This window comes from Peromyscus maniculatus, chromosome 21 (assembly GCF_049852395.1).
Source record: "Peromyscus maniculatus bairdii isolate BWxNUB_F1_BW_parent chromosome 21, HU_Pman_BW_mat_3.1, whole genome shotgun sequence".
NCBI lineage: Eukaryota > Metazoa > Chordata > Mammalia > Rodentia > Cricetidae > Peromyscus > Peromyscus maniculatus.
The window spans coordinates 18,429,572-18,456,845 of record NC_134872.1 but is presented as its reverse complement, the minus strand read 5'-3'; the positions used below and the strand labels follow the sequence as shown (position 1 = coordinate 18,456,845).

Below are 27,274 nucleotides of genomic sequence, written 5' to 3'. Positions count from 1 at the left end.
ACACACACACACACACACACACACACACACACACACGGCTCACCATCTAACAAGGAACACACATATTCCCATGGATATAATAATTCATAGGATGTGTGCGGTGTGCAGGCATGTTCACAGTATGCAGGTGATCTCCATGTCTTCCAAGCTCTGATGCATCTCATATTCAGCACTAGGTTCCATTCACATGTCCATCAATTACAGCAACCTCCTCAGAAAAGATCACACAGCAAGGGCAGTCTATCTCACGTGGTGATGTTCTTTAGGCTTTTCCCAGGGGTTATAGGGGAGAACTATTTTGGTAAACAGTAGTTTGTGGTGTAATAGTGATTTCTGTGCTTAAAGCAAACAGGAAAGGATTTTTTAAAATTATCTTTTGACCATGAATATCATATACCACTTGAGTGTCTGAAGTCACAGTTTGAAGTCTGCAGCAATTCTTAAGGGCTCTGTCTTTACCTTATCTGGCACTATTTCAACACCAAATGGGCTGAGACAGGCATAGATGGATGGGTACCCCGAAGCCTCTTCCTATGTGCTAAGACAGGAACAGGTGGGTGGGTACCTGAGAGGAGTCTTCCTGTGTGCTAAGACAGGCATTGGTGGGTTGGGTACCTGTGGAGTCTTGCTGTGTGCTGTGAACTTACCATGATTCTGGGAACAAAACCCAATCTCTAAACTGTGGAGAAGCTAGGAACACTGGGTGTGGTGACTCATAAGGTGTTTTTGAGTTTTAAAATGAATTTATGGAGGTCTGCTTAAAACAAGCCTGCATTAGTCATCCCCCCGCCTTTTTTTAAAAGATATGTTTGTCTCTTGGCTACTAAGGGGGTTGCTGTGGGAAAAAAAAAAAAAAAAAGCAATGGTATCCATTTGTTATATCCAAAACAAGATACATAGCCGTGGGGAAAACCTTGCAGGCTCCTCTGGCCTTCTCAGATAAGATAACTAAACATGACTAGACAGATGAAGAAAATCGTGATGTTCCAGAATCAAGAGAAACAGGAAATTTGCCCAGGATTTGTTTGAAAGGGTTTTTTAAAAAATAAGGATTGTAAGGCTGGAGATGGCTCACTGGTTAAGAGCACGGGCTGTGCTGAGAGAGGACCTGGGTTGGCTTCTGTATCAGGTGACTCACAACTGCCTGTAACATTAGTTCCAGGGGATCCAGTGTCCATGATCCCCATGGGCACCTGCGCATACATAGTGCACACGCACACACTCAGGCACACACACAAACATGTGCAACTGTAAAATTAACGAGAAGACTGCTTGTAAAATTGTCAAAGTGGCTAGTCACTGATACATTCATAGAGCGATTCGAACACGTGGCTTTCTAGAAAACACCCTGGTGCGGCGAGGAGATTTTTACAGTGTTTTCTTGTATTTCATCATTTCTATTAGCAAATTCTTAAACAGAACTGTAATTATTGGGGCTCCCAGAAAAGAGTCAAAGGAGAATCGCAATGATGCTCCCTTTAGCACGTGGTAGGAGAACCAGGCTCGGAGAGTTGATTCAGGAGGGAGAAGAGAATTAATGGAATTGGGGAAGCAGAACGCATGCTCTGGTGTAAAGGCTGAAGTTGATGGTGGCTGGGATATGGAACGTGGACACTGGTATAGAAGCTGAAGTTGGTTTCCCTTAAAAACTTACCTGTAGCTCCACAACATCTCTGTGTCCCTAGGTCAACATCTCCATGTCTCTAGGTCATCATCTCCATGTCTCTAGGTCAACATCTCCATGTCCCTAGGTCATCATCTCCATGTCTCTAGGTCAACATCTCCATGTCCCTAGGTCATCATCTCCATGTCTCTAGGTCAACATCTCCATGTCCCTAGGCCAACATCTCCATGTCTCTAGCTCATCATCTCCATGTCTCTAGCTCATCATCTCCATGTCTCTAGGTCAACATCTCCATGTCCCTAGGCCAACATCTTCATGTCTCTAGCTCATCATCTCCATGTCTCTAGTTCATCATCTCCATGTCCCTTGGTCAACCACATTTGTCTCAAGGTCTGTCTACATAATTTATAAACCCCTGGGTGACATGAAAATACAGAATCCTTGCTTAAGTAATATTAAGAATTTCCTGATACTGACAGCAGATCATGGCCCTAGAAGCTAGGCCCTGTCTAGTCTAAGAAGCCAGCCTGGTTCAGAAGAACTAGAAAGATGGATGTGAGTGGAATTCAGGGGGAAGGTGGAATTCTGAAGGGCAGTTTGGAGGGTTGTTACTCAGGTAATTCATCTTAGTGTCTCCCCCTTGGAGTCTTGGGGTTGCTTTGATACAGAACTAAGTCATTTCTCTACTGTTACCCTCTCCCGAGCCACTCGAGAGCCCAGTGGCCTCATGCCCTACCTTAGGGGTCCTTCTGGTCTAGGCCTCTGTGATGTTGGGCCTGCCCTTCCAAGTCTCTTAAGACCTTTAGGAATGCCAAGAATTCTGGCTGTGTTTTGAATGTAGCATTTGGTAGTCTGTGTCTGTGCTCACCTCTTACTAGAACAACACATGTGGGGTCTGGGGTCACGCAATAATGGGGGACAGACCACCAGAGTCTATTAAACTAGAAGCAAACTTGGTTCCAAAAGAAAAAAAGAAGAAAAAAAAAATCACTGTGGGGCACAAGAGCTTATCAGCTAGCTGAGACCACAGCCAGAGTTGGATTTTGAGCCTGTGGCCATGGGGGCGGGTACTGGCCCCCTTTTTATAGTAAAGGGGAAAGCATCAGGCATGGGGTGCATGCTAGGAGTCATGTAGAAACATCTATTAAAAGTTAACTTTGGTCCAGGCACTTGTTGGCTATCAGGGGCAAGGGGGGTTAAAAGTTAACCCTTAGCTGTTAACAGAGGAGCTGGCTGTATGCAGAGCTCCATTGTTAGAAGTTAACCTTTGGAGCTCATGCCTGTCAGCTTTTATTTTATTTTTTTTTAAGATTTATAATTTTATATTTCTATATTCCTGGACCCTTCACACAGAGAAGGAAGAGGCATGGTAGGCCAGTCCTTTGAAAAAGTTAAGTTCTCAATCTAGTTGGGTATTAGCTACCTGATCCAATTTTTAATTTTTCTTTTAAAAGAAAAAAATTGTATATCTCAAGCATGAGCTCATTTTAAAATACACAGAAACCATTATAAACTTAATTTTGTACAGGCAAATTTTTGGCTGCCAACTCTGCGTGCAGAATGAATCATATTCCACAGTGCATCCAGGAAAAGCCGAGTGTGTCGGGAAACCACTTGGGCAGTGTGAACTCATTTTCTCACACATCTCTCTGACCTCCTCTGATGGTTTCGAGAACGCCAATAACAAATTATCTCATTAATCTCTAAGTATAAGTCAGTGGGCTATTACTGTACATCCTTCTGATATCCTAAAAGTAAAAGTAAACATATTCTAAATGAGCCAGCTCCAAATTGCCGGCTTTTCAGCTAAATGAACTTTTCACTTTCTTCAAGCAAAATGATTATATTCTAAGATAGATGGAATTGGAAACATTAACAAAATCAGGAAGAGAACCAGTACTCAAAGGGGCTTGGGGTAAAGGCAGAGTCGAACTCACGTCATGGCTCAACCACCTTTAGTCAGGTGACCTTGGGCAGGCCACTTACCTTCTTGGGACCTGACACCAGGTACTAGATGAGGAGGCGTTTGGATTCGCAGCTCAAAGTCTGCAGCTCAAAAAAAATTTGAAGATGAAAATAGAAAAGAGAAGCCCTGGGGCTGGAGAGATCGCTCAGCGGTTAAGAGCACTAACTGCTCTTCCAGAGGTCCTGAGTTCAATTCCCAGCAACCACATGGTGGCTCACAACCATCTGTAATGAAATGTCATCTGCAAGGACACTTGCAGGCAGAATACTATATACATAATAAATAAATATTTTTAAAAAAAAGAAAGAAAAAGAAAAGAAAAGAAAATCCCTGAGAGCAAACACTTGTAGAAGTGTGTGCTGTGCTGTGTGTGTGTGTGTGTGTGTGTGTGTGTGTGTGTATTCTTAAGTCTATTGGTACATGCATGTCTGAATGCATGTAGAGGTTAGAGATCAACCTTAAGTCCTTCCCCAGGTGTTACATGCCTTCAGCTCTCAGATTCATTGAGGCTGGGCGGCCAATGAGTCTTCAGGAACTTCCTGTCCCCCCTCTCCCAACACTAGGATTACAGCATAGACCACTAAACCCTTCTTTCTAGAAGGTTCTGGAGAGGAACTCAGGTCTTCATGCACAGCAAACATCTTACCAACCGAGTGACCTCTTTAATCCTCATTTCCATTCATATATTGCTTTTTGGGGATTTTTTTTTGTTTATTTATTTTATTTTATTTTTTCAGACAGGATTTTTCTGTGTAGCCCTGGCTGTCCTGGAACTTGCTCTGTAGACCAGGCTGGCCTTGAACTCGCAGAGCCCTGTCTTGCTTCTGCCTCTCAAGTGCTGGGATTAAAAACATGAAGGCATGTACCACCACCTCCTCCCCGCCACCTCACTTTTTTTTTCTTGACTTGTTTTATTGAGATTGTCTGAGGTGGGCTGCCAGAAGGACAGATTGTCATGGGCAGCCCGTGAGGGAGCCTGCAGGCTTTGCCGAGTCCTTGGATGTTAAGACCCAGACGGAGTCTACGCCGTTCATAACACGTTCTGGTGAGATGAATTTGACTGAAGGAGCAGGCTTTTGCTGGGAGATGAGAGTTTTCTCTGTCAGTTTGGCTAAGCTACCTCCATCCTCTGGTTACTCAAGTGTCCTAAAGTTGACATTGCTGGGAAGGTTTCTTTGTTTTTGTTTCGGTTTTTAAGGTGTAAGTATGCAATTGTCTTTCAGAGAAAGAGTTCATCCTAGATAACTTCTGGGTGGACTCCAGAAGAGAATGAAACTTTCCCAGAAAAAAAGCAGTCCTGCCTGCGGCCTGCAGCTTCGGCCTGTTGCCAGGAGTCCCAGCTTGCCCATCCCCGTGGCTCGCCCCACGGATCATAATCTTAGACTTGCCTACCTAGGCAAGTATCGCCTGGCCCTTAGCCCGCAGATCCCTCACTATAGATCCCTTAATAGTGTTTCCTGTTGGCTTTGTTTCTGTGGCTGATCCAGACGGTCACGGAAGGAGTGGAAGGAAGGGTCACTGAGTCAGAGGGCTGCCGTGGCCTTGCAGCGTTCTGATGCCCTAAAGCACCCCCCACCCCCACCCCCTCCACACACCCGTGCACACACACGTCATTCTCTCAGTTCAAGGAGCAGAATGGAGCCAACCTCACTGCTGAAACAGCGGAGGACTCTTTCGCCCTTTAGTTTGAGGAGGCTCCACAGATTTATTAGTCCCCCTTCCCCCACTTTGGGTTCTTCATTCCTCCAGCCTTCCACCTGCCAGGGTGAGTCAGTAGAAGACGAGGTTGGTGCAGGAAGGCCCAGTGGCTCAAAGTGTTCCCAGCGCTGACAGGGCTGCTGCTCGTGAGCATGAGCCCTGAGCTGGGAAGTACCCCTCAAGGACTCCCTCAAGGACTGACTTCCGCCCTCTGTAGGAGTCTGTGGCATGGGCCAGTCCCCAGGGACCAGGCCCCTCTGGGCTGATGGTTAAGTGAGGTTTTGTTGTTTTTTGTTTGTTTGTTTGTTTACCATTTTGTACAAATATCGGCAAACCTACCAGCCAACAGAGTCAGTCAATTTGTATGTGATCAAAGATGATCTTTCCAAGGGTGAATTTGAGATTCCAAGGGTGAATTTGAGATTCACGATGTCGGCTGGAGGGAAGAGCCAGCCACACTGGGCTCCTCGCTGTTGAGGACGACTAAGGCCCAGGATCACTCTGTTAGAAAAGTCCTTGTTGCACACCAGACCTGCCTCTGTTTACCCCTGTGTTTTATTTCCCGTCGTATGCTGGCTAACTTATGGCTTCGATGCAGCTGTCCTGGCTGTCCTTTGATTCTTGGGTCCTCAGAAACTTTTTTAGGGGAGAGAAATGTAACGACTGTTTCTCCCCCAGAAAAGCATAATTTTTTTCTTAGAGCTACATTTCCTGTTTTTTTGTTTGTTTTTAGTTTGGGTTTTTTGAGATATGAGTCTCACTAGGTAGTCTTGGCTGGACTGGAACTTGTGAATGTAGACCAGGCTGGCCTAAGAACTCATCGTAATCTGCCTGCCTCTGCCTCCAGAGTGCTGTGATTAAAGGTGTGTGCTGCTGCACCCAGCTGATCTACCCTGGTTTGAATATGAAATGTCACAGCTCATGTCGTAAAGGATCGGTCCCCAGCTAATGGGTCTATGTTGGGGTACATATGGAGACCTGAAGTAGGTCACTGGAGTCGTGCCTTCAAGGGTATCTGTCCCTCTCCCCCCCTTCCCTTTCATTCCCTTTTCCCTCCCTTTCCCACTCCCCGCCCCCTCTCCCTTTCTGTTTCTTTTCTAGTTTTTTTTTTGGGGGGGGGGGGTATTGTTTGAGACAGGGTTTCTTTGTGTAGCTTTGGAGCCTTTCCTGGAACTCACTCTGTAGCCCAGGCTGGTCTCGAACTCACAGAGATCCTCCTTCCTCCGCCTCCGGAGTGCTGGGATTAAAGGTGTGCGCCACCACTGCCCGGCTCTTTTCTAGCCTTTGTGAGGTGATCAGCTCTGCCCTCCCAAGCTCCCGGCCATGATGCTGTGTCCCACTACAAGCGCAGAACTGGTAGAGCAGCCAGCCATGGACTGAAACCTGTTAGAGCATGGGCCCACTCTAAAAGACAGTGGTGACTTTAAAAAGGCCCGTTTCCCAGAGCTCGAAGACTTCAGTCCGTGCCTTCCTGTGGCCCTTCCCAGGACACGGAGTCAAGAAGAAGCTGTCTGTGTGGTAGTTTCACAGCAGCTCCTGATTTATGGCCTCAGCCAGTACCTGGCTCCTCCAGGCTCCTGGTCACATAAGCTGTACTGAACTAAATCACATGATGTGAAACTTCCTGCCACCCCCGAAGTGGCCAGAAAAAGTCAGATTTCTTTTTTCTGTTCGAAGATTCGGTCCTGGACTCCTCAGGAGGATTTGCTTAGGGAGCTGCTTGGGAGCTTCTTTCTGAAGGGGCTCCTCTGGTCTCCCTCTCTTGGCTGCTAGCACTCCCCTCCCCCTCCCCTCCCCCTACCCCCCCACACCACCTCAGCCCCTGTGTGTGGCTCTCTCTCATTCCCAGTCTTTTCTGTTTTTTTTTTTTTTTGAGACAGGGTTTCTCTGTGTAGCCCTGGCTGTCCTGGAACTCACTTTGTAGACCAGGCTGGCCTCGAACTCACAGAGATCCACCTGCTTCTGCCTCCTGAGTGCTGGGATTAAAGGCCTGCGCCACCACCACCTGGCTTCATTCCCGATCTTAATGAAACTTCTTTCCAGGTCGTAAAGGAATGCCTCGCCTCCCCTTTAAGTCCCTATCACATTTAGATCTCCATTTATTGCCGTGGTTCTCAACCTTCCTAACACGGTGACCCCCAACCATAAGATTATGTTCGCTGCTACTTCATAACTGTAATTTTGCTACTGTTATGAGTCATAATGTAAATATCTGCATTTTCTGATGGTCTTAGGCGACCCCTGTGAAAGGGTTCTTCAGCCCCAAAGGGTCTCGACCCACAGGTTGAGAACCACTGATTTATTGTATTATCTCTGTCTAATACTTCCCTCACACTTAATCATGGCCTTGAGGTCCTCACATAGAAACAAACCTCATTCCCGAAGGGAATGATGAGCTCTGCTGGCTTCCCTTTTCTTTTATCATTATAACACAGCCTCTGAAACCCTGATCATCTTTCCCTCCTTTGTGTTTCTTGGGTATCTGTGGCAGCGAAAGAACACAAATGCTTTGCAATCATCAAGACCTGCTTGCTCCATTTGGAATGCTTTTGCATCCCGTTTGTGACTGGGATGATACTTCACTTTACTCAGGGCTCAGGTCCTGGGCCCTGGGTGACAATCCTCCTCTGAAATCCCCAAATCCCTTGTAACCTGCCTTTTTCAGGCAATGGAAATATTCTAAAGAGACACTCCTGTTTCAGAGGATCGAAACAATAAACTCTAAGAAATTGGAATTTCCTCAGGAATCTCCTACTGAGAGCCAACAAGGCTGAACCTGGGGGAAGCCAGAGGAGGAATTTGTCTGCAGAGCAACATTGACTCCTGTGAGATGACCCTTCAGAGAGACTTGGAGCTGAGGGGCAGAGATCATGCCTGCTGGACCGCTTAGCTATGTAGCTCGGGCTTTGTATTTAACTCGCCACCCTCAGTCCCTGATGGGTTTGGGAGGGTCACTGGATCTCTTGGTCTTTCTTCCCACTGTGGCCACATTAATAAATCCCCCCCTTTCACTCTTTTAATTGGCTTATTGAGGACAGGTGTCCAGAACAGGCTCCCTGGGGCTCAGACTCTCCGTGCCTTCATACCGGCTTGCATTTTGAAGTGATATTCTCAGGACTGTTACTATTTCCTTATTAGGAGAGGCTTTTTCTCCAGTGGACTAGCCCTGACAGTCGGTTACTCTGTTTGACATATCTCAGACTGAACACCAGCAAACCTCTCTGTTCCTCTTAATCATTTTCAATAGTTCATATTTGGGGCAAATATGAAAAAAAAAAAAGATCATTCCAAAGATCTTTTCTGCTAAGTGAAAGACTCCAAGCAACGTAAGAAATCTCCCTTGAGAATAGTCCCTTGATTGATTTGATTGCAATCTGGGACTTGGCTGGTGCTGAGGAACAAGGCTTAGTTATTGTATTAGAGACCTTGCTTCTTGAGACGGAGACCTGCCCCTACGAGTGTGTCCTGTCCTGGTCACACTTAGCTGGTTTGGGTACATTCTGTGAAGATCGTTACCCATCTTTCTTACCTTTGTACCTCACACTCTGTTTTCTTGTGACACTTGCTCACATGAATTAAAGAGCATAGATCTAAAGTCCCATTGAAAGGACACAAAATGAACCAACTAAAGACACCAGTTATGCTTGCTAGGTTTTTTTTTGGTTTTTGTTTTTTGTTTTGTCAACTGAACACCAGTTAGGGGCATCTGGGAAGAGGGAACTCAGACTGAGAAAATGCCTGCATCAGACTGGCCTGTAGGCCAGGCTATGGGCATTTTCTTGATTAATGATTGATGTGGTAGACTCCAGCCCACTGTGGATGGTGCCACATCTGAACAGGGCATTCTGGGTGGTTCAAGAAAGCAGGCTGGGCCAGCCATGGGGAGCAAACCAGTGGGCAGCCTTTCTCCATAGCCTCTGCTTCAGTTGCTGTCTCCAGGTGCCTGCCTTGAGCTTCTGCCCAGACATCCCTTCATGCTGGACTACAAGCTTTGAGGCTCTTTGTCCTGCCATGGACTAGAAATGGTAGTTTCTTGGAATTTCTCTTTCCTTCCACGTGAAATGAACTTATTGGGTCGAGTAACCCAACACCCTGTATTTCCAATCTGCTCGGTGCTATGATTCTGAGCACTCTCCCTGGCGTGGCTCCCGGTGAGACAGAATCGGTCTCAAGACCCAATTCCCACACAGTGGTTTTCTTACACTGAACAAATTCAGGCATGGCTCACTTCTGCCCATCGGTCAGCTGTGTACAGAACTCCGGGAGGTGCCCACTGTGGATCTCCATTTTCAGATGAGGAAACTAAGCCTCCTCGGGGAGTGCAAATAAGTTGCCTGAGATTCAACAACTTAACAAGAGAGAAGGCCAAACCCTGGGGCCAGTCTGACTCCAAATAATCACCTTTCTCCCCAGCGAGCTCACCATCCTTTTATTTTCAAAAAACAAAACAAAACAACAACAACAAAAAATGGGAATAGCTACAGTATCTACTTCCCAGGGCTGCAGTGGACTGTGACCGTTTGACGGAGTACCTCCTGTCTAGCGTGGAGCACCTCCTGTTAGACGGAGCACCTCCTGTCTAGCGTGGAGCACTTCTAGAGTGCTCAGAGCTGTAGATGTGAGCCTTTCTGGGTTGCACTGTGCTGGAATCCTTTTGAACTGACAATGGATGGATCATGTGATCATAAGGAAGGGGTCACTGCTACCTAAGTGAAGGTCTCCATTTCTTTTAGGTCCTGTCTGCAGCCTCTGTGTGTCATCTTTTGGAGCGAGACCCGTCACAATCTTCAGTGGCTTCCTGGTGGCTGGAGGCCTGATGCTGAGCAGTCTTGCCCCCAACATCTACTTTCTGTTTTTTTCCTATGGCATCATTGTAGGTAAGGAACCCCGTCCCCACAAATCTTCTAACTCCAGGCCCGTATCATTTCACTGTTGTCTTATTTTATGAAGTTAATCCGAGGAGTGCAAATGTCCAGCAATATCTTACTCCCTATGACTCTCTTAAAGTTCTTGCTTTAGGAAATGTCTGCCCATTGAATCAAAGTGCCGGAAGAGACAACCACATTAAATTTTGTTGGTGGTGGTCTTTTATGATTTTATGTGTATCGATGTTTTGCCTTGCATGGGTGTCTGTGTACCATGCATGTACCTGATGCTCATGAGGTCAGAAGAGAGCAAAGGACCACTTGGAACTGGAGTTACAGTCATGAGCTGCCATGTGGGTGCTGGGAAACGAACCCAGGTCTTCTGGAAGAGCAGCCAGTGAGAGAGATGGCCCCTACTGCTGGACCATCTCTCTAGCCCTCGATACACACCTTATGCGTCCTTGATGGTCCCCTTATCCCCACTTCAAGGAACAGGAAGAGATTTCAGGCTTTCATCTCTATATCTCAGCAAGGAAAAGTGAGACGGGAGAGTGTAAGCTCGGATGTTCCTAACGCTGGTCACGTCTCTGTTGGCTGCTGAGATTTAGCAACAGTGGGTGGAGTTTCAGTTTATTGCCAGCACCCAATCCAGGAGTTCCGGTAGACATACAAATAAAGATGGTGTAGTGGGAATGCTTGATGATGATTTAGTAACAAATGAGTACAGAGAGCCTAGACCACTTAACATTTCATGAAAATCCCTTTGTAATATACTGTACTTAAAGGTGTTCGATGTTAAAAACCACTAGACTATGGTCATAGGAGTTTCTATCCCGTTCTGATACTTTAATTATGGAAATGAGATAATGGCCATTTCTTAGTAGTATCATAAACTTTTCCCCAAGTCTTCACTTAAATAGTTTTATTATCAAAGATAGTTCTCACAACTGTGCAATTGTGTTGAGCAACTATAATTTTCGGTGGGTTTTGTTGTTTTGTTTTGTTTTGAAGCAGAGTCTCCTTATGTGGCCCAGTCTGGCCCTGAACTCTAGATCTTCCTGGCTCAGTTTCCCTAGTTTTGAGATTACATGTGTGCACCACCACGTCTGGCTACTAACTATGATTTTGAGTGTTGTCTGAGGCTGCATCTGTAATGTACATGCCATAGACATGAGTGAAACGGAGGTGGCCATTTTCAGTACTACACTCCAGGTATAGATGACACATATTTACATCTTCAGTGTCTTTTAACCCAGTGTGATTGTGCTAAAGGTCGGAAGTGAGAATTCATGAGTCATGGAGCTCGTCATCTAGGCAGAAGGACAGACTGACGTATGCATAAGCAGAAGCAAGGGCAGTGGCCAAGTGAAACCAGTACCCGGTGCTGGTGTACCGTGTGTATGTGTGGAGAAGGGCGGCAGGAATCACAGTGTGACCCAAGGCTGTAAGGACAAGTAGGGTGTGGCCAATGGATGCAGACTGGAAGAGAGTTGAGGGTATCGGAAGCTACCCAGAGCCAAACACCCAGAATGGGATACGGTGGATAACACGTAGCAACCTTTAGAGATTCAGTGTGTGTGTGTGTGTGTGTGTGTGTGTGTGTGTGTGTGTGTGTGTGTGTGAATATGTATGTGTGCGTGCATGCCTGAGGAGCCAGAAGGGGCATCGTATCCCCAGCAGCAGGAGTTACAGGTGGTTGTGAGATGCCTGGCATGGATGCTGGGAACCAAACTCAGGTTCCTGGAAGAGCAGCAAGTGCTCTAGCCCCTAACAGCAGCCTTTCTTACACACACACACACACACACACACACACACACACTTTTTTTTAAGGAATGCATGTATGCATATATCACATGGGAAGTTGCAAATATGTCATAGCATCTGATAGGATCCTGATGGGGAAATGTTGCATCTTCTGTCATTTTTATTGTCAAAACATGAAGTGATGCACACAGCAGCGTAGATGTAACATGAATTGCTAAAGGGTTTTATCAATAAAAAATCCGGAGCCAGAAATTGGGGTGAAAGCTGAAAGATCAAGAAGCAGAGCAAGCCAGCCACAAGTTCTTACCTCTACAAAATCCTCAGTCTAAAGAGAGAGAGTTCCTGTTTCCTCATGCCTTATATACCTTTCTGTGTCCTGCCATATTACTTCCTGGGATTAAAGGCATGGGTCACCACTGCCTGGGTCTGTTTCTCTCGTGTAGCCCAGTGTGGCCTTGAACTCGCAGAGATCCAGACGGATCTATGCCTCCTGAGTGATAGATAGGATTAAAGGTGTGTGCCACCACTGCCTGACCTTTATGTCTAATTTGTGGCTGGCTCTGTCCTCTGATCCCCAGGCAAGCTTTATTGGGGTACACAATGTATCACCACACTTAGATAGGCAGAATTGTGCTTAAAGTCCAGGGAGCTGGGAGGAGGTCAGAGTTCAGATGAGAAATGCCGAGGAGATGAACTGGCAGCTGGAGGTGGGTCCTTCCAGCTGTGGGTGTGATAAAGAGCTTATGGTCTGGCTGCGTTATATGTCCTGCTGAATAACCGCGGGAGAGTCTTCAAAGACGGTCTGTGTTTATTGAACAAGTCAAGAGCGTAGCAGTGGGGGTGCACACACCTTAGGAAAGGACGGGTGTGTGTAAGGAAGTCTGTGAAGGTGAGATAAAGAGAATTATATAAGCTGTTTTCAGGCAAAAATCCTTGACTATGCAAATCTATTCCAAGGTGGCCTGGGTCCAAACTGAAGCTGTCCCTGGGCAGAAGTCCTTGTTGGCAGTGCTTTTTGTGTGTGGTTGCAACGGCCTCTGTGCAGATGTGGTTTGCAGAGTCATCTGTGAATGGCTTTTGACATTTCTCACTTCCAGGGATATATGCCTGAGATCCCGTTCTTCATACCCTCCCGCTGTATCTATTTATTTCTGCTTTTGTTTTATGGCTTGATAAAAACGGCTCCATTTTGATTCTGTTTTCACGGAGTGGGGGTGATACAGACAAAAAAGAAAGATTCTGGAGTCGGTGTCTCATCCAGACGTAGATGAAAAAGCACACACGAGGTGAAAAAGAACCATTAGGTCACTAAATTACATTTCATGGTCCCCTGTATAAACAGAGAGCAGTGATGTGCCGCTTGGGTTTGTGCCTTGAGTACTCAGCAGTATAGACTTGAAAGAATTCAGTGTGTCTCTTCACTGTACATGGTACTGTGTTACGTAAGGACAAGTATATACTGTACGCTACACATTCCCTTCAACCTCACTCCCTCCCCCATCTTCTCCCCCTCCCACTAGTCCCCTAGACAGTTGCACTAATTTGCCTAAATATGGCTATTTGATGTTAAAATTGCTATGCTCCTCAGAAGTTTTTTCACTGCTAGAATTTGATCAAAGCTGACTGGCCACCAGAGAGTGTTTTAAGACAATAGTTTGGAAACTTTAACATCTTGGGACTTTTTATTTTCTTCCTTAGGACTCTAAGGAACTTCAGATGGTATGGAGTATATATTTCCTTAGTGTATTACGTTTTAATATATTACATGTAAAATATAATAAATTTGGGGCTGGAGAGATGTGTGGTGATATATTGTGTTCCCCAATATATTGTGCACCCTAATAAACTTATCTGGGGTCAGAGAACAGAACAGCCACTAGATAGACATAGAGGCCAGAAAATGGTGGCACACATGCCTTTAATCCTATCACTTGGGAGTCAGAGATCCACCGGATCTCTGTGAGTTCAAAGCCACACTAGAAACAGCTAGGCATGGTGACACACGCCTTTAATCCCAGGAAGTGATGGCAGGAAGCAGAAAGGTATATAAGGCGTGAGGACCAGGAACTAGAGCCTGGTTAAGCTTTTAGGCTTTTAGCAGCAGTTCAGCTGAGATCCAGATGAGGACTCAGAGGCTTCTAGTCTGAGGAAACAGGATTGACTGGGGAATTGGCGGGGTGAGGTTAGTTGTGGCTTATTTTGCTTCTCTGATCTTTCACAATCTACCCCAATATCTGCTCTGGTTAGATCATTTAGAAATTCGTGTTACAGAGATGTCTCAGCATTCAAGAGTACATACTACTCTTGCAAAGACCCACATTCAGTTCCCAGCACAGGGAGCAGGCGGCCCACAACTGCCTGTAACTCCACCTCTAGGGGGTTAGATCCCCTCTTCTGGTCTCCACAGGCAACTGGGTTCAACCAGTTATACAGACATAGCACACCAGCAAATCCAGCATATAGCAACACACAGGCACATATAATACACATAAGTTTTTAAAGAAAATCTTTAAAAAATAATAAATGCAGAATCTGATGCACATGGGCATTCTTCCACTCTTTGTGATACTGGATCCATTTGTTTGTGCTTGGAGAAGATCTACATTCAAACCCGATTATATTACACTATAAATTGCATGCCTGAAAAATACTGGTTCTCTAAGAAGTAAAAGGACCTTAAAATGCTAACACATTGTATTATAAAACACCAAAAGCCATTTTTGTTATTGTCCCCAACTCAGTGGGTGTGGTGGTGCCTATCGGCTGCGCCAGTACTCAGGGGGGCTGGTGCAGGAGGGTTGGAAGTTGGAGGCCAGCCTGGGCCTTACAATAAGCGGCTGAGCGCCGAGTTCCCGAAATGCTTACTCGTACGTTTGTTAATGGCATCTGTTTACTGAGCGCCTAGGTAGCTGTTGAAGTAATGAAAATGACCTCAGTGCACTTAATGAGCCAGGGGTGCCTTCCCAGCCAGTGGCTTGTGTGTTATTTTTAGAGTGGTCATCATCACGACCAGATAACACAGCAGGAAACAGTAAGAAGTAAATGCAGGGGAGCCACACGAGATGCTAAGGGAAAACAGCCGATCATAGCAGAGTGTACCAGTATTCCCAGAGACCAAGAGATAGAGCCAACAAGCTAGACGCGGCCAGGAGACAAGTCTTACCCTGGGGACTCAAGAAGACACAGGTAGCTAGCTGCGAGACTGCTTCTGATTATGGAAAATTTCAAACCTACAGGAAAGTAGGGAATACCATTGCAAGCGACCACGTGCCTGCTTCTTTTACTGCTTGTGGCTATCTTATTGTATTTGTGTCCTTTTTTCCCTCCAGAGTTTCTTCAGCTGAAGCTAAATAGTCACTGTTTAGTTAAATAGGCTACAAAGCAGCCCTAAAGACGGGGACTTACAGACTCCAGCTTTAGGGTGGTGGGATGATTGAGAATCATTTTCAGATCCTTTGTTTTTGCTGACTGAGGTGGGAAAGATAAACTCCAGCAGAATAGCTTGGGGTGACGAGGTGGAGCTGGAGAGATGCCTCGGTGGTTAGGATCACTGGCTAGTCCTCCAGAGGACATGGGCTCAATTTCCAGCGCCCACTTTGGGTAACTCACAACCACCTGTGACTCCAGGGGATGCAATCCTCTTTCGGCCTCCACGGGCACCTACACATGTATCAAACCGATACACATACACATAAATAAAAGTAAAATGTATATATTTTTAAATTGTTTAGATCCCCTGGAGGAAGAGCGGAGTTACTGCAAGGACTAGAAACACAGATCTGAGGTGCAGGCATGATTAAGTTTTGGTGTATGGTGTATGGCTCAGACTCATTCTCGTGTCTCCAATTACATGTGAACTATATATATTTTGGTTTTTCAAGACAGGGTTTCTCTGTGTAACCTTGGCTGCCCTGGAAATCGCTCTGTAGACCAGGCTGGCCTCGAACTCACGGAGATCTGCCTGCCTCTGCCTCCTGAGTGCTGGGATTAAAGGTGTGCATCACCACTGCCCAGCATTTTTTTTTCTTTTTTGATTTTTTTTATACTTCAGAAATTGGACTATTTTTATGTTTACTTGACTCTGATATTAAGGTGGGTGAGAAATGATGCTTCTCAGATGTCCATTGAGTCCACAATGCTGACAGAGGGGTCTCAGGACTCGTGTTTAGGCAGCTGGTTCCACAGCTTCCTAATGGGGCCCTTCATTTTCTTCTTTTGCGTTGAAATTGTGCACCTGTCTGAATTCCTGCCGTCTTCTTATGTTCAGGTCTCGGATGCGGCTTACTATACACCGCGACAGTGACCATTACATGCCAGTATTTTGACAGCCGCCGAGGCCTCGCGCTTGGCCTGATTTCAACAGGTACCTTTTCAAAATTAAGTACAGTATTGTCACAAGTTAACGTTCTAAACAGAGCGAAGAGGTGTGAACCACATGTGTGCAATCAGCCTCTACCCAGCTGTCAATCAGAAAGCAAAGTGGTTTCTTCCAGCACTCCTAGAAGGCAAGTATATTTCCCACCACAAATATGGGAATAGCTTTCAAAAACCCCAAGATCCAAGCCAGGCAGTGATGGCACACACCTTTAGTCCCAGCACTTGGAAGGCAGAGGCAGGTGGATCTCTCTGAGTTTGAGGCCAGGCTAGCCTAGTCTGTAGAGCAAGTTCCAGGATAGCCAGGGATACACAAGGAAATCCTGTCTCTTAAAACAACAAAATAGGGGCTGGAGAGATGGCTCAGAGGTTAAGAGCACTGGCTTCTCTTCCAGAGGTCCTGAGTTCAATTCCCAGTAACCACATGGTGGCTCATAACCATCTGTAATGACATCTGGTGCCCTCTTCTAGCCTGCAGGCATGCATGCAGACAGAACGACAGAACACTGTGTACATAATAAATAAAATCTTAAAAAAAATAAGATATATTTAGGGCTGGAGAGATGGCTCAGTGGTTAAGAGCACTGACTGCTCTTCCAGAGGTCCTGAGTTCAATTCCCAGCAACCACATGGTGTTCTCACAACCATCTATAACGAGATCTGGTGCCCTCTTCTGGCCTGCAGTCATACATGCTGTATACACAGTAAATAAATAAATCTTTAAAAAAAAAAAAAAAAAAAAAAAAAAAAAAAAAAAACAAAATAGACAACACGATACTCAAACAAACAAACAAACAAACACACCCCAAGCTCCATAAATGACAAATCTGAGTACCAGACCTTAGCGTGAGGGATGCCGAGGAAGCTTCCAGGCCCAGGGTGTTCACAACTATCTGGAGGACAGAGCTTGGATGAAAAGCACAGGACCCCTTCTAAAGCCACTGCTCTGCGGAGAACCGGAAAGGAAACAAGAGGCCGCAATCCCTGTCAGTCTCAGGTCAGCCTTACCACACACTGTGGAACATAAAGCCTGCCCAAGGTCTTGATCTCTGAACATGGCTCAGTGACCTAGCTACACATCCCAGCAACACTCACTCTCGTTATCCCTGTAATAACTCACAGAAGGCCACTGAAGGTGTAAAATAGCGTATACACAATGTGGAGATTCAGCAAGGCAGCTCCACATAGTTAAAAAGGTTTATTTTGGGGTAACTTACAGCCAGTAAAGGGGTTGGTTACAGGATCCGGGAGAGGTGAGGTGCAGTCCAACGGGGTTCTCTGGAGAACTCTGGCTGGGTCTGCCATCCGGCATCCAGGATCACCAGGAACCAAGAGGGTTGGCACATCCAGATCTTGGGTCTTAAGGGCTTTCATCTCAGCCCTGCCCCAGAGGCAGGTCATAGGTAGGCATGGCAGTTACCGGAAGCCTCACTTAGGGGTAGTACTTCCAGGTCAAAGGTGGAACAGCTACCCACTACATATACATTTTAAGCCATGTGTGGTGGTAGCATATGTCTTTAATTTCATACTTAGGTCAAGGGCAGAAGACATGTGACCATGAAGCTAGCTGGGGCTATATGTATTGAGAACCTGTCTCAGACAAACAAACTATATATATATATATATGTTTTCAATATAGTTTCTGGCCTCCTCCAGGTATTTTGGGGTGATACTTCACGTGTTAGATGGATTTTAAAAACTGCTTAAGGTTGTATCAATTTCTGTGGCTGATAGTTTATCAGTCTATTTAGGGCAATGGTTCTCAACCTGTGGGTCCTGATCCTTTTGAGGGGGGAGGTCGAATGACCCTTTCACAGGGGTCACTTATCAGATATCCTGCATATCAGATATTTGCATTATGATTCATAACAGTAGCAAATTATAGTTATGAAGAAGCAATGAAAGTGATTTTGTGGTTGGGGGTTAGTACAGCATGAGGAACTGTATTCTGCAGGAGCAGGAAGTGTTTAATTTTCAACTGAAAATGGATTTTTTCCATACAATATATTCTGATTATGGTTCTCCCTCCTGTGGGCATCCTAGATCCTTCCCACCCACCCGGGTCCACATCCTTTCTTGTTCTCTCTCATTAAAAAACAACCAGGCACCCAAGAAAAAAACATTTAAAAAAATCATAAAACGAAAGTCAATGAAAATAAGTCAACCTGAATAAGACAAAACAAACAAACAGAAAGAAAAAGATCCAAACAAAAGCACAAAAAACACATATAGACACAGAGACACACACATTTATGTGCACAGAAATTCCCTAAAAACACAAAATCAGAAATCGTATTATATAAGCAAGAGACCTACCTGTAGGGTAGGAAGAAAAAAAAAGCAAACAAACAAACAAAAAAGCCCAGACAAAGCATTATGAAACAAATAAGCATAAAAACAAAAACAAACAAACAAACAAACAAAAAAACACCTCCAAAAATATCATTGAGTTTGTTTTGTGTTGGCCATCTACAAGAGAAAACCCATTTTTCATGTGTGAGTGGTTATCCATTGGAGATAGCCTCTGGGTTAGGGAGGGGGCTGGTGTCCACTCTCTCCTCGTTGGAGAAAGTGTTCTTAATGGCCATCTCTCCAGCATCCTGGAGCTGGACTTCTGGCACTCCCTTGTTGGAAAAGACACTTCACTGCTTGGCGTCTGTTTCCTGAACTGTAAAATAGGAACAGGAATATCAGACATGACATTGGGTTATTGGACTGTAAAGGCACACATGGACTGTAGGACGGCTAGTGATTGTCATTGTGGCCAAAATATCCTGTCGTGTCCACATTTACTGATGCTGAAGACACGGGAAATATTCTGCTGTTGCGGGCTTTTGCTTGGCACCCAGCCTGGAGGGCGGGGCAGAGGGGCTGAGTGCGCTGTAGCACAGCAAATCGAAAATGCGCCACCCACCGGCAGTCGAGATTTGAAAGGGTTAGTATCAACCCACGGGAGCTAGGTGAGTTAAAAGGAGAGCCAGGCATGGATCCTCCTTCATCTAGGGAGATCATAGCAAAACAGAGTCACGGTAGCTTTTCCAAAAGAAACCACAAGTCAATGACTTGAAACATGACCACCTAGTTGAAAGGGGTGAGATGTAGAGATATAAGCATATGACAAAGCTTTGAGCCTGATGTGATGGTACACATCCGCCACTCCAGCACTTAGGAGGCTGAGGCAGGGGAATGTGAGTTCAAGGTCAGCTCTGGGTCCGTTGCAGGGACCTGTATCCAAACAGCAACAAAACCCTGAAGGCTGTGGGCTGTGATCTTCCTCAATAGTGAACAGGGGTTAGAAAAGTAGTCTCTGCTCCAATCTGCTTCTCTCTGTTTTTGTACATTGCACAAGCATTTTTTTTTTCTATTTTTACCCTATTTTTAAAAGTGAAAAGAACATTTCATAATGTGTGAACATTTGGGGAAACTGAGTGTCCATAAACAGCCATGCTGTCTGCTGTCTGGTGTTTCTGTCTCCCTGGGAGAGCTGAGTACTGGGGACAGACAGGTATTGTATGGCTCACAGTGTCTTAAGTGTTTGTCCTCTGACCTGTTCCAGAAAAGCTCGAAAGAATTGGTATTGATGAGCTAATTAATGCATGTGTGTGTCTCTTCCAGTTTGAGCTGAGGTTCCCTAAACACCAATTATTTTTCCTCTCTGTAGCAGTGTGAAATCTAGACTCGGATGAAAACATAATTAGTGTTTTTTCTCACTTTGCTCTTTACGTTGACTATTTTTCAATTAAGATGTTCTTGTAGATGGTTAAAAATTAGAGCTTTGCATTTTCCAAAGCACCACGAGGAAACTCTTGATATTGGTTCCTATTGCACTGAAGAATCACTGCATCTTTCTAAGTCACGGCCGTGTTCTCATGGGATACAGGCCAAGGTATAGAATTTGGCCTGCCCTGTCACATAGCATATGGTAGCTGTTAGTAATATCTACTGAAGTGATTTGATATATTTCATGAGTTTGACAGATGGACTCTGTTGGTCAGCAATGGCAATTCGTTCTCAATTTAAGATCAAAGTGGAACTTAAAACTTTAAGTTATATTTCTTTATTTGTGTGTGTGTGTGTGTGTGTGTGTGTGTGTGTGTGTGTGTGTGTGTATATGTGAATGTGAGCATGCACACCTACTTGCCATAGCTCATACAGAGTTCATGAAAAAACTTGCTGAATTTGGCTTTCCTTAACCAGCATGTAAGTCTCAGGCATTGAACTCAGGCCCTCGGGTGTGGTGGCAGGGGCCTTTCTCTGCTGATCCATCTTTCTGCCACAAAAACAGAACTTTAAAAATATCAGGAGGCCGGGCAGTGGCGGCGCACACCTTTAATCCCAGCACCTGGGAGGCAGAGGCAGGCGGATCTCTGTGAGTTCGAGGCCAGCCTAGTCTCCAAAGCGAGTTCCAGGAAAGGCGCAAAGCTACACAGAGAAACCCTGTCTCGAAAAAACCAAAAAAAAAAAAAAAAAAAAATCAGGAACACTGGGCGCTGGGTGGTGGTGGCACACGCCTTTAATCCCAGCATTCAGGAGGCAGAAGCAGGTGAATCTCTGTGAGTTCTAAGCCAGCCTGGTCTACAAAGCAAATTCCAGGAAAGGCCCACAAAGCTACACAGAGAAACCCTGTCTCAAAAAAAACAAAACAAAACAAAAAAAATCAGGAACGTGTTTAAGGGTCTAGAGAGCTGGCCTAGTGGTTAAAGAGCATGGCCTTTCTTCCAGAGAACTGGGTTTCTGTTCCCAGCCTCCACATGGCAGAATACAACCATCTGTTACTGCAGTTCCAGGGGATCCAATGCCCTCTCTGACCTCTCCAGGCATCAGGCACACACATAGTGTACAGGTGTGTATTCAAGCAAAACATCCATACACAATACATTTAAATATTTTGAGAAGAACATGTTTAGTGTCTAATGGTGTGGCATCTTACTAGAGTCTGTATATCGTGTTAGATAAAAGTCACCAACAGTCCATGGGTGAAGACACAGAACGGCTGTCTTGAAGTTCCCCATTCTTTGTTTTCTGAACTGTTTTTAGCTGTGGAAGCACGTACCATGGTTCAAAGATAGGGAAGGGATTTTGAATTTGTCTATTATTTTTATTTTATGCGCATGGCTGTTTTGCCTGCCTGTATGTCTGTGCACCACATTCACACAGTGCCCGAGGGGACCAGCAGGAGGCATTGGATTCCCCCTGGAACTGGAGTTACAGATGGTGGTGAGCTGTCATATGGGCGCTGCGACCTGAACCTGGGTCCTCTGCAAGAGCAGCCAGTGTTCTGAACCACTGCACCCTCTCTGGGTTCCTGGTTATAATATTGCGTGATGAGATGAGTTTTTAGGGTATGGATGCTGTGATCATCTGACTCGGAATTTTAAAAATTAACCTGTTTAAGTTTTCCTGCTGTTTGATATGGCATTTCCCAGGGATATTTAAATTTTTTAAATACTCAATTTAAAAAAAAAACAAACCCAAAAACTGTGTTTAGGGAGATGGATGCTGAAGAGGAGACGTTTTTGTTCCCGTGTGATGTATAAGCCAGCGTACTATAATTGAAATACTCCATCAAATCCCACTTCAGCCTCTTCTCATACTTCCATTAACGAGCTAAGAATACAAATCGCTCATTCTGGTTATTCAGCAATGAATGTAAATGATCAAACCATTATTAATATCCTAAAACTAATCTATAGCAGTCGTCTTAAAAGTGAAATGTAAAGCCGGGCGGTGGTGGCGCACGCCTTTAATCCCAGCACTCGGGAGGCAGAGCCAGGCGGATCTCTGTGAGTTCGAGGCCAGCCTGGGCTACCAAGTGAGCTCCAGGAAAGGCGCAAAGCTACGCAGAGAAACCCTGTCTCGAAAAACCAACAAAAAAAAAAAAAAAAAGTGAAATGTAAAAAATTGCTTTTCCAAAGGCAATAAAACGTAGCATGGAGCCCAGTACATAATAAATGTAAAAGGTAGTCAGAGATAGTGTTTGTTAAGACTATAAGGGCCAGCAAGATGACTCAGTGGATAAAGGCATGTGTGGCCAAGCCAGATGACCTGAGTTCAAGTCCTGAGACCCACATTTTAGAAGGAGAGAACTGACTCCTGAAGGTTGTCCTCTGACCTACACACACACACACACACACACACACACACACACACACACACACACGCTATGGAAAGTGCATGGCTATATAAAAATATACACTAAACAAACAGAAAATGTAATTTAAAAAATTTAAAATAACTAAATTCCATGGGTTCCTGGAGCCAGGCTGACTGAATTATGTTGTTTTACATCCCTGAGCTCTGCGGTAAATGTCTCAAGCTCTCTAGCCCTTGTTCATTTCATCTGTAGATTGGGGGTTATAGTAGGATGTACTCAATAGGTCCATTAAAAGCAATGAATGCGATCATGTATCTAAAGCACACTACAGGGAGCTGGAGGGATGGCTCAGAGATTAAAAGCACTGTGGCTCTCACAGAGGACCTGAGTTCAGTTCCCTGCACCCACATCAGGCATCTCACAGCCTCTGAAATTCCAGCTACAGGGGATCTGATGCCTTCGTCTGGACTTTGTGGGCACCCACTCCACACAGGCACACACACACACACACACACACACACACACACACACACACACACAAACACACACATAGCCCATAGGCGTTGGCTAACTTGTCAATCCCTACAGTCTTTGTGGTCACATATGGGAAGATGGACCAATTACCAGAAAGAACACTCAAGATCCCAGAAAGTATCGCCAGGGTGACGTAGCTCTTGGCAAGGGGGATTGCACACAAGGCCAGATCCGTGATGATCAGGGTAGCTACATAGAGATACAAGGTGTTGATCCACTTGAAGTCAGCCTATAAATGTGTATGAGTGTGTGTGTGTGTGTGTGTGTGTGTGTGTGTGTGTGTGTGTGTGTGTGTGTTGACCCACTGGAAGTCAGCCTATATATACGTGTGTGTATGTGTGTGAAGTCACACATGTGTGTATGTATATGTGCGTGTGTGTGTATGTGTGTGTGTGCATGTGTGTATAGTTAAAAAATGAGATAAATCCTGGCAGGACTGAAGGGATGGCTCCATAGTTAAGAGCACTGGCTGTTCTTGCAGAGGACGGGACTTTGGTTCCCAGCACCCACATGGAGTCTAACAACTGTCTGTAACTCTGGCTCCAGGGGATCCAATGCCCTCTGCTGGCCTCCATGGGTACTGTGCATATGTGGAGCACATATAACCATGAAAACTAAAGCACTCATACACATAAAATAAAAAATTTAAAATCCTTTTTAAAAAAATCCTAAATACAAACAGGGTCTTCGGATGATGATTCTGAAGATGGATGTTCCATCAATACCGCCGTCCTGACATCTCAGTGTTCTCATGGCTTTAATACAAAGGCCCCATGAATATCAGTGTTAATGATAAGTGTTGCTGTGATGCCACTGGTGCATGTTCTGGGGCTATAAAAACCATCAGACTAAGACTGAGAGGTTCTTGCTCTCTTGCAGGTTCAAGCGTGGGCCTATTCATCTATGCGGCTCTGCAGAGGGTGCTGATAGAGTTCTATGGCCTGGATGGGTGCCTACTTATTGTGGGCGCTTTGGCTTTAAATATACTAGCCTGCGGCAGCCTGATGAGACCCTTGCAGTCTTCCGACTCTCCTTTTCCTGAAAAAATAGCTCCGGAGAATGTTCTAGATAGATACTCCACATACAATGAGAAAGAGAAGAGCCTGGAAGAAAATATGAACATCTTAGACAAGAGCAACCGCAGTGAAGATAAATGCAACAGCACCTTGCCCCGTGGTGACTGGGGACAGGAGACTCCTAAAAATCCTACAGCGGCAGCACACGCCAAGGAGCCTGAGCCTTACAGAAAGAAGGTCGTGGAGCAGACTTACTTTTGCAAGCAGCTTGCCAAGAGGAAATGGCAATTATATAGGAACTACTGTGGTGAGACTGTGTCTCTTTTTCAAAACAAAGTCTTCTCCGCCCTTTTCATCGCCATCTTGCTTTTTGACATCGGAGGGTTCCCACCCTCGCTGCTCATGGAGGACGTAGCGAGAAGCTCCAACGTGAGGGAAGAGGACTTCACCATACCACTCATCTCCATTATCGGCATCATGACAGCCGTGGGCAAGCTTCTTTTAGGCATCATGGCTGACTTCAAGTGGATCAACACCTTGTATCTCTACGTAGCTACCCTGATCATCACGGGTCTGGCCTTGTGTGCAATCCCCCTTGCCAAGAGCTACGTCACCCTGGCGATACTTTCTGGGATCTTGGGTTTTCTAACTGGCAATTGGTCCATCTTCCCGTATGTGACCACCAAGACTGTGGGGATTGACAAATTAGCCCACGCCTATGGGATACTCATGTTCTTCGCAGGACTTGGGAATAGCCTCGGGCCACCGATTGTTGGTAAGATACTCATGTTGAAGTCAGCTCAGTTTCTTGTTCCTCACTGTGACGTTTCCAGATAGAGAAGTTCTCAGCAATAGCATAGATTTGCACAAAGTCAAATGGATTATTTCATGGTAGCTTATTTAAGATTAGTTTACTAGGGCTAGAGTGTAGTTAGAGTGGAAGAGTCTTTGCCTAGCGTGTAGGAAGCCCTAGGTTTATTCTCCAGCTCTGACTAAAACCAGATGTGGTAGCCCACACCTGTAATACTAGCACTTGGGAGGATCTGAAGTATGAAGTTCGAGCTCATCTTTGGTATGTGGTGAGTTTTGGGCTAGCCTGGGCTACATGAGCCCCTGACCCAGTACACACACACACACACACACACACACACACACACACACACACCCATGTGATATAATTACAATTAAGCTGATATACTTCCTCTGGCTTTGTGCCCATTCTTTATTTGGAAGAAACTAAAAATAACCCACCTCAAATATTTAAAAGACCCCTCACTGGTAAAGCACCGTCAGCCACGTTGGAAGCAGGCGCGCGCATGCACACACATAACCCCACGTGAACACCGCTTCTGTGAAACTTACTTCGGTTGTTCTCACTGTTTTCTCAGGTTGGTTCTACGACTGGACGCAGACCTACGACATCGCCTTTTATTTCAGCGGCTGCTGCGTCCTGCTGGGGGGCTTCATCCTGCTGCTTGCCGCCTTGCCCTGTTGGGACACGTGCAACAAAAAACCCTCTAAGCCAGCGCCAACAACCTTTTTCTACAAAGTTGCCTCTAATGTTTAGGGGGATATTAAAAGGCATTATTTTCTCTATTTTTCTACTTTATACCATATATATATGGTTAAACGGGTTCCCTAGAGTCAAGACCTTGTTGTAGCAAAACTCCGGCTGACTCTGAAGGAGAACATACTTTCACATACCCTGTGTTTTTTTTTTTATGTATTGTGGACATAACCTCTGTCCCTTGTATTCCCCTCCCCCAAGAAATGGTCCTGTTCTGTTTCACCTTTGCTAGTGAGTTCTGGATGTAAAACTGTTGACTAGCCTCACCGAGTTTTCTCTGGGTCAAGAAGCAGAGTCTCCGCTTTCCCCCACGTGTTCTACCGCCAGGTACTCAGGGGGTCCCGTCTTAAGCCACGCACTCCTCCTGTCAGGATATTTGTGAAGACGCCTAAGGAATAATTGCTGTCTCCTCTATGCCAGACCTGCAAGTCCAGAGAAGACGCTAAGCCATTTCGTTTCCAGAAGTGAGAGCGATGGTTATAATGTCACTAAGACTTTGAAGACTTTAGACAAAATATTTTAAATCGCAGCTGTCCGTCTTATCCGTTTTCTATTGTGTTGTCCTTGTTGAAGCACTGTTGGGCATTTGGTGTCCACCGTGTGTGAACTCGTTCAATTCCTCCAGCCCCCTGCGTGGCTGGCTCCTAGGACCTCGCTCCCTGGTGCTAGTCAGCATGCACTCTGCTGGTGTCTCCTAAGAGCTACTGATTTGCCGGTTTCCAGCTTGGAAATACACCTCTGAACCATTCCGTCTGGCCAGTGGGAAGCATCCATTTGCTTTGAGCACCATGGGAATGAGCTGCAAGGCCTTGCCTGTCTTCCAAATGAAGCCCATGGTGGTTTCTCTTGGGCTTTTCCACTACTGCATTTTAATTCATGGACAGGGCTAAAAAAAGAAGAAGAAAAAAAAGATGCTCTGTGTGTCCATTAGACGTGGGAAAGGCTAGGGTGAAGAGAAACCGATACTCTCACCCAACCTTATGTAATCCCAAGAACATTGGAGGGCAGAAATAATGTTTAATAAATAGAAATGGGTTCAACTTTGGGTTCATTCAACCAATGGGTTTCCTCTATAGAAATGGGTTTCAACTTTGCCATGCTTCAGAATCCCCTACAGACCCTCCAGAAACTTAAGTGCTTGATACTATGCTTTTAATTGTAATTCTGCCTGTTGGCCCACGCATCTGCATTTTAACGAACTCTGCAGGGATTCTGGTGACAGGGCCCCAGGACGGCTGTAGACAGGTGTGGTGGGGCTGTGCTTCCCAAAGCTCAGGGGAACAATGAGGGCATGGCAGGTGGGGGAAGCCCTGAGTTCGCTGATCACTAGCACCACCAGGGGAAAAAAAATAAACAAAACACATTGGCAATAGACAAACATTTTCTTTTCTTTTTTTTTTTTTTTCTTTTTTCTTTTTTTGGTTTGTTCGAGACAGGGTTTCTCTGTGTAGCTTTGCACCTTTCCTGGAACTCACTTGGTAGCCCAGGCTGGCCTCGAATTCACAGAGATCCACCTGGCTCTGCCTCCCGAGTGCTGGGATTAAAGGCGTGTGCCACCACCGCCCGGCCAGAGTTCTCTCTCTCTCTCTCTCTCTCTCTCTCTTTTTTTTTTTTTTTTTTTGGTTTTTCGAGACAGGGTTTCTCTGTGTAGCTTTGCGCCTTTCCTGGAACTCGCTTTGGAGACCAGGCTGGCCTCGAACTCACAGAGATCCGCCTGCCTCTGCCTCCCGAGTGCTGGGATTAAAGGCGTGCGCCACCACCGCCCGGCTAAC

The 27,274-nt window shown here is 45.5% G+C and overlaps 1 protein-coding gene across 6 annotated transcripts in view; it reads left to right on the top strand.

The window, feature by feature from the left end:
* Positions 1 to 26,894, top strand: part of Slc16a9 (solute carrier family 16 member 9) — a 44,823-nt gene extending 17,929 nt beyond the window's left edge. For 3 of the 6 annotated variants that reach the window (XM_006979045.4, XM_042265869.2, XM_076557010.1), the window contains 4 exons: positions 10,022 to 10,165; positions 16,185 to 16,280; positions 23,799 to 24,710; positions 25,324 to 26,894. In XM_006979045.4, the coding sequence (XP_006979107.1) occupies positions 10,022 to 10,165; positions 16,185 to 16,280; positions 23,799 to 24,710; positions 25,324 to 25,502 (1,331 nt within the window). In that variant the 3' untranslated portion in view covers positions 25,503 to 26,894. The remainder of the gene's footprint in view (positions 1 to 10,021; positions 10,166 to 16,184; positions 16,281 to 23,798; positions 24,711 to 25,323) is intronic. The other 3 variants (XM_042265870.2, XM_015997760.3, XM_076557012.1) reach the window with 3 other exon arrangements.
* The last annotated feature ends 380 nt before the right edge of the window (positions 26,895 to 27,274 follow it).